General features: G+C 28.7%; 1 protein-coding gene across 1 annotated transcript in view; it reads right to left on the bottom strand.

Annotated features, from left to right (window-relative positions):
* The window catches only part of LOC107612906 (vicianin hydrolase), a 9,694-nt gene continuing 3,049 nt past the window's right edge, over positions 217-6,861 (bottom strand). Inside the window, exons 5-13 of the mRNA XM_016314689.2 lie at positions 6,724-6,795; positions 6,306-6,393; positions 5,106-5,358; positions 4,216-4,331; positions 3,784-3,995; positions 3,626-3,657; positions 2,863-2,965; positions 1,013-1,121; positions 217-590 (exon numbers count right to left, since the gene is read on the bottom strand). Of these exons, the coding sequence (XP_016170175.1) occupies positions 422-590; positions 1,013-1,121; positions 2,863-2,965; positions 3,626-3,657; positions 3,784-3,995; positions 4,216-4,331; positions 5,106-5,358; positions 6,306-6,393; positions 6,724-6,795 (1,154 nt within the window). The 3' untranslated portion in view covers positions 217-421. The remainder of the gene's footprint in view (positions 591-1,012; positions 1,122-2,862; positions 2,966-3,625; positions 3,658-3,783; positions 3,996-4,215; positions 4,332-5,105; positions 5,359-6,305; positions 6,394-6,723; positions 6,796-6,861) is intronic.

Raw genomic sequence — 6,861 nt, 5'->3', positions numbered from 1 at the left:
CATTGCTAATTATTAACGACATTTTTACTCTCAGATATTATTCGTTACTAATTCTGTTAGTAATATCGATATTCGTTACTAACTTATGAAAATCTCTCGTCAATGGCAAAGAATCTAGTAGTTTTTAAATAGAAAAATTAATAAATATAAAATAAGTATTGGAAGTGAGATCCGATATGGTAGGTTAATTATTGAGATTAATACTTGGTAATGTGATAGGCCCGTAATGAGATCGAACTTTTACTTTGTCACATGCCATTAGCCTTTGCCCTTTATTATTATTGTTATTAAACCAACATTTTGATTACATTTAAAGCAAACAAAATGGTGATATCGATGGGAAGGATGAAATAAACAAGAAGAACAAATAATTGAAAGTCTCGCGAGGCATGCCAAAGTCACACTAAATTTAATTTCTTGGTCACTTGAGAAGGAACTTTTGCAGCCAAAAAGCAGAGTACTTGGGATATCTTTTCAAATTATTCTTGAAATCCACATATATGAGACCAAATCGAACTGTGTAGCCAGCATCCCATTCATAGCTGTCGGAAAATGACCATGCATAGTAGCCTTTCACGTTAGCACCCTCTCTGCAAGGGAAAAATGGAAAAATAAAAAGTTAGCTTAAAATTAGAAATAATTTAATATGTCTTTAGTCACCGTAAAATAGTGAAATTACTTTCCATTCTTTAATTTAAACTCTTTTGTTTAGTCATTCCCAGTCAGTATATATATTAATACTATAATAATGGCATAACACATCTTGTCACAAATTATTTTAGTATTTAATATAGCAACCTCTTAATGATAAAAAAGTAAAAATGAAAAAAAAAATATTTGTATGATCAAAAGAAACAATTTAAAAAATTCTAGGGACTAAAACATAAGTCACATTTTAAGAGGATTAGTAAGCCAACAACATATGATGACTTATGAGTTACCAAGCTTCAAAAATTCTATTTTTATTTTATTATTTTAATCCGCAGAATGCATTAGGTTGGTTGATTCTTACTTGATGGCTTGAAGAAGGAATTTGAGATGGTTATCATGGTATCTAATCCTGATTCCATCCTTGCGTGCTACGTCAATTGGTATAGAGTCATTCCTCGATTGGGCAACCCCTGAAATTAAAATTGAGACACACAGTAATTAATATTAATTTCTAATTAATTAGCACATTCAGTAATATATCACTTGGCATTGAGAGCTAATCAAGGATTTAAATTATAGACCATGTCATTTGATGTATAGTAAGTTATTTTTTAGTTGATACACAATTGAACTTCATTAGTTCGTATATATTATCCAAAAGTGGGTTTTATAAAGGTTATAAAAATGATGTTTAAGCTTTTTTAAAAAACCTATTTTTTATGCATAAAAAATTTATATGATCGTTCAATTATATTTGTTTTGATGATTATTCACGTGATTAATATAAAATATAATTATTTTTGTTAACATAACATTATATAATTAAATACACATATAAAATTGTTTTATACTGCATTAAAATTAAACTCAAATGAGTCCACTAACTCAATCATACGAGTCTAGTCAAGTTTATATTTTCTTAACTCGTTTAAAATAGGAGTTAACCTGTTTTTCTCATAGTAATTGGATAAACGTGTAAATTTATTTTATACTGACATATATATTAAAATTAAATTCTTTTACAAATTAGGTATGTTTTTAAAAGTACTTTTGTAATTAATAGTCTCTATAATTAAATTAGTAACTTTAGACGGTGTTTAGTTAGTGGGTCTACTTCTAATAAGTTTAGTTGAGACACAAAAATTAGTATTAAGACACTAATTATTTTGACAATTTTATCCTTGTTCTATTTTTATATTTTTATTTTTGTCCTCCCCTCTCATCCATCTTTGGATCTCTTCATCTCTTTTCCTTTCCTTTTTTCCCTCCTTTCCAACTTCTGTCTATTCTCTCTCCATTGCCAACCAGCCTCTTTTATTGTCGGAGACATTGAAATGTCTTTGCCACTGCGTCACCTTCTGACTCTGACGTCACGTCTCTACATTCACCTCCATCTGATCTCTATCGTCATCTTTCTCCTCAATCTCTCTTTAATTCGCTTTGCCGTTCTCTCTTTATTCTGTCTATGCCTTCTTCCAAATCTCCAGATCTGCGATTTGTGTCTCTACCTTTTTCTAAATTTCCAAATTTACGATTTGCGTCTCTACCATGTCGCAATCGACCTCTGCTATCGACCCATCGTGCCTCCATCTTCATTTCTGTTCATTCTTCTAGCTATTCGCCTCTTTTTAAAAAAAAAAATTAAATAAAGTTCTATTTTTTATTTTTTATTATTAATTTGTGCTTTTAAAAAAATTATGATAAGAATGTGAATCATGCTAATTAATTACTTGTTGTTTAATTAAAAAGATATTTATTGAATTTGTTATTGAAATTATTAGGATTTTTGTTATTTAAATAATTTTTTGTTATGAATGAAGATGAAAGAAAAGAATCAATGTAGTAGTTAATGAAAAATATAGATGGTAGTGAAGATAATGATGAGAATATTGTTGATTTTTTAAAATTTTATGTACTTTATGTATGTTCTTTATTTAACATAAAATACATGTATTATGTCTATGTCTACATAAATAATGAAAAATATTTAGTAACCAAAGAAAATCAGCCAAAAACGGTCATAAGTTGTCTTATTTAGCATTTATTAATTATTGCAACAATTAATAAATGCTAAATAAGGCAAGTTCTGGCCTTTTTTTTTTTTTTGTCTTCCTAATATTACCCTACATAATTTATATATCTGTGTCTATGTGTTGTGCTATACACTAAATAAAGGGAGGCTTAAGGAAGAATGTTAGAGTGTACGCATACCATTTTCAGTGATGTAGACTGGGGGATTCTTGTAGGTTTTCATTATGTATGTCGCAAGACCATGAATTCCCCTTGGATACACATACAACCACCCCAAATCAGTCTGCACAACCATTAAACTTTGCTTCAATAGTTTCACACTTTCATTGAAATTTAAAAGAAAAAATAAAGGAAGGGGTGTTTAAAAACACTAATTGTTATGTGAAAAAAAAAGGAAAATGATACTTGAGAGTAAAAACTTTTTCTAGAGTTATATTATGTGACAAATTAGATTAAACTATCATATAGTATTCATCATATGAAGTTTAAATACTTGTAATTTTATATTATGTGACAAATTATATTAAACTACCATTTTTTAATCATAAAAGATTTGACTACTTATAATTCTAATCGTGAAAAAAGTAAAAACTCACGTACAGTTATCTTTATATAAAGTTGATAGTTGAATATCGTTAGATAATTTGACATATTTGATTAACTTATAATCTAAATATTTTCATCTTTCAACTTTATATAAAAATATAAAAATGATTGCATATGCTTGTGTAAGATATGAATTTGATACCAATTAAAGATCGGGTTAATGCAAGAAAAAGCTAGCTTGTAGTATGTTTGGGCTGGGAAAGAACATTATAAAGAGAGTGGAGTATTTGAACAACCCATTACAAATTTTCTACTATACACTGATTATCAACCAACCAAAAAAAAACAGAGCATAACCACATAAAGAATATGCAAACAAAAAAAGGGGAAATCATACCGATTTTCCAAGAGTGACACCATTTCTATCATCTGAAATGAAGAGAATAATTTTAGTTGTTAGTTCACTAGTGAAAAAAAAAAGAAAAAGAAAAACACTAATCATGTCATAACTGATTTATTAATTACTAGTGATTTTGCTATTGCAACTTTACTTACTACTAAGAGTGGCTAGCATATCTGTGAAGAAGCTTTTGTTGGTTGATGGTGCAGCATTCTCAGCATAATAAGTGCTATAATAATTGACACCCAGAAAATCATATGAACCCTTAATCATTTGGGATTCAGATTTTGTGAATTTTGGGAGTCTTTCTCCAACTGAAGATCTCATGCTTGCTGGATAGTCACCATATGTGATGGGATGAGCATACCTTCATGAAAATCGATTTGCATAATAATTATTTTAATTTACGATGTCCTTAAAAATTATTGAATAAAAGTTATTGCAAAATGTTTTTTTATGTTTTTAATACATTGAATACATTAACAATATTAAAATTTTCTATTATTATACTATTAAAATGTGCCCTTAGGATACAAATTAGTTTAAATCCATAAAATAATTCATGTGACAAATCATACTATACATACCATCCTAACATAAATTCGAGAGCTCGAGTTGCAGCCTGGCGATCAGCATCATTGTTGTTTTTTGGTTCAAAGTAGTGAGTCACTAAGGTGACTCCAATCTGTCCCTTTTGATGAGCCTATGTATGGACCCATGTTAATTAAATTTCTTCAAATTGTAGAAGCAAAAATAAAAAACGTTTTCGGAATTATAAGTGTTGTAATATACTTATATGTACATGTATTAATATTATTCTTTCTCTAAGATTTGGCCCTCTCATTCTTGTTGTTAGTTGTTAGAAAGAGACTCATATAATTAATTACGCCCATTTCCTCAAATTATTTTTCTTTTATTTTTAAATTTAGTCCTTATACCATATCAAATTTTGTAATTAAATATCTGTCATAACAAAAACGTTAGAATTAACGGAATATTCAATTAAACAAAATATTCACTTGATTCTAGTATTTTTGTAATAGAAAGGACTTATTTATGAAATCTAATATGCTATAAAGACCAAATTAAAAAATATATAAAAATTTAATTAAAAATTCAGTGAAATTAGACAGATTACGAAAATAATTAAACCTAAAATTAAGAGTGAATACCTAACCCGACCCTAGATAATTTTTTCGAAAGAATTACGAGGCTCCTAAAAAATATATCATTTTCAATTCTACTCTTTATTTTTATGAGATTGATTAGTCCCTGTGTCGATGATAAAAATATTGACTCAATCTCATAAAAATAAAGATTAAGGGCCAAAAAATATTTTTTATGGTTAAAAACTTCCTTGTGTTTCAAAGTAATTATCAAAAGCCGGTTTAGAGTTTTTTTTCTAAAATGAATAAGCAAAGCGCATGTAGGCCTTATAGATAGGAGGTGTGACAAGTTAATAATGGAAATATGGAACCTGGTATTTGGTCTTGTATACTCTGACAGCAGCGGCATGAGAAAGGATGAAGTGGTGTGCAACGATGTAAGGCTCAGTGGCTGAGTTACCGGCAGTGCAATTCCCAACGTAGTTAGAGCATCTTCCTGGTGCAAAGGTTCCACCATTGTAGCCATTGGTGGAATATGACAATGGTTCATTCAGTGTGACCCAATGTTTCACTCGGTCACCAAATGTCTTGAAGCAGAAATCTGCATACTCTCGGAAATCTTCCCTGTTCATTGTTCAATCATTGGATTAATTCAAAAATAATTGTTTTCTCCCCCTTACAGTTATTGTAAATTATGTTTCTTTCTTTAATATGTTGTATACGCTATTTTTTAATTAAGAGTAAAGTGTGAAGAGTAAAGTCACAAATAAATCATTAAAGATTTTTTTTGGACAGACTAATTGTCAAATGCGGGAGAAAGAAGACTTGTGGTGAGAAACCAAGAAGGGAGAAAACAGAACAGTAAAAGAGTAAAAATGAAATGAATTTTTTTTGTTATTAAGAGAATTTCTTCACTCTTTTCATAGACTTGAACCTTGCTATTTTATAGTCAAGGATATCTAGCTCTATCTAATATATCTCACACTAATTAGTCTAGAAAAAAAAAGTACTAGAAGTTATTTAGTTTAAATTAAGACTTTTCATCTTAATTATAGGAGTTAATTTAGAGGTAATGTGTTTATATCTGTTATTGTGAATATTTATCCAAGATATAAATTTTTAGAAGTTTATTTGTTACTTTACTCTTTAATCAACTAGAGGAAAAGAAAATAGAAGAAAAAAAAAGGTCTTATAAAATTATTTATGAATTGTATAATTAAAAAAATTAATATATCTAAATAAAAGATTAGTCTATATATCTTAATTTTTCAATAAATCCAAAAAGTGAATGTGACATTTATTTTAAAACGGAAAAAGTAGTTTTATAATGATAAAATATCAGAATTAAAACCTTTGAAATTCTAATTAAAATAATTTATACAAGTCTGTGTCTGTAGTGGGCATAAATCTTCAACGTTACGTTATAACTGGAGATTTGGAGCGAATATTTAAGTGTTTAGCAATATGCTTTAATTAAACATAAACATTATAAATTAACTAGAGTGTAGAGTGTAGAGTACTCTCTAGAGTCCAAATGAAATGCATTAATTTGGCAATGAAGTGTAACTTACACTACTTTAGGGCTAAGAAATCCCCCATACTCATCTTCAAGAGCTTGTGGGAGGTCCCAATGAAACAGAGTCACAAATGGTTTTAAACCTGCTCTCAATTAATAACACAAAATGTGAACTCGCACTTCCAATATGCATCGAAAATGCATGAACAAAATAACAATTAGGGGACTGAAACAGAGTCACAAAATGTGAACTCGCACTTCCAAATTTCATTTTATAACTCTTTTTCTTGTGTGATTTTTTTTAATTATCTTAATTAATAATAGGAAAAATTTACATTGTGAAAATAATTCAGATATAATATATAATAGAGAAGTAACATTATCAACTGAAAAAGTGGCATATATTCATTCTTTAATAATAATAATCAACATATTATTAGTATTTTATTATTTGGGAGATTCGGAGTTGTGACCATTTGCTAGGATCTCATCAATGACATTGTTGTAGAATTTGACCCCCAAGGGATTGATTGCTCCTTTGCCCTCTGCAGGTAAAAAAAAATTGTGAAAATCAATTTCAGTTAGAGCTTCTTATTGGAGAGGGGAAAATA

Source organism: Arachis ipaensis, chromosome B08, assembly GCF_000816755.2.
Source record: "Arachis ipaensis cultivar K30076 chromosome B08, Araip1.1, whole genome shotgun sequence".
NCBI lineage: Eukaryota > Viridiplantae > Streptophyta > Magnoliopsida > Fabales > Fabaceae > Arachis > Arachis ipaensis.
This window is presented reverse-complemented; position numbering and strand designations above follow the sequence as displayed.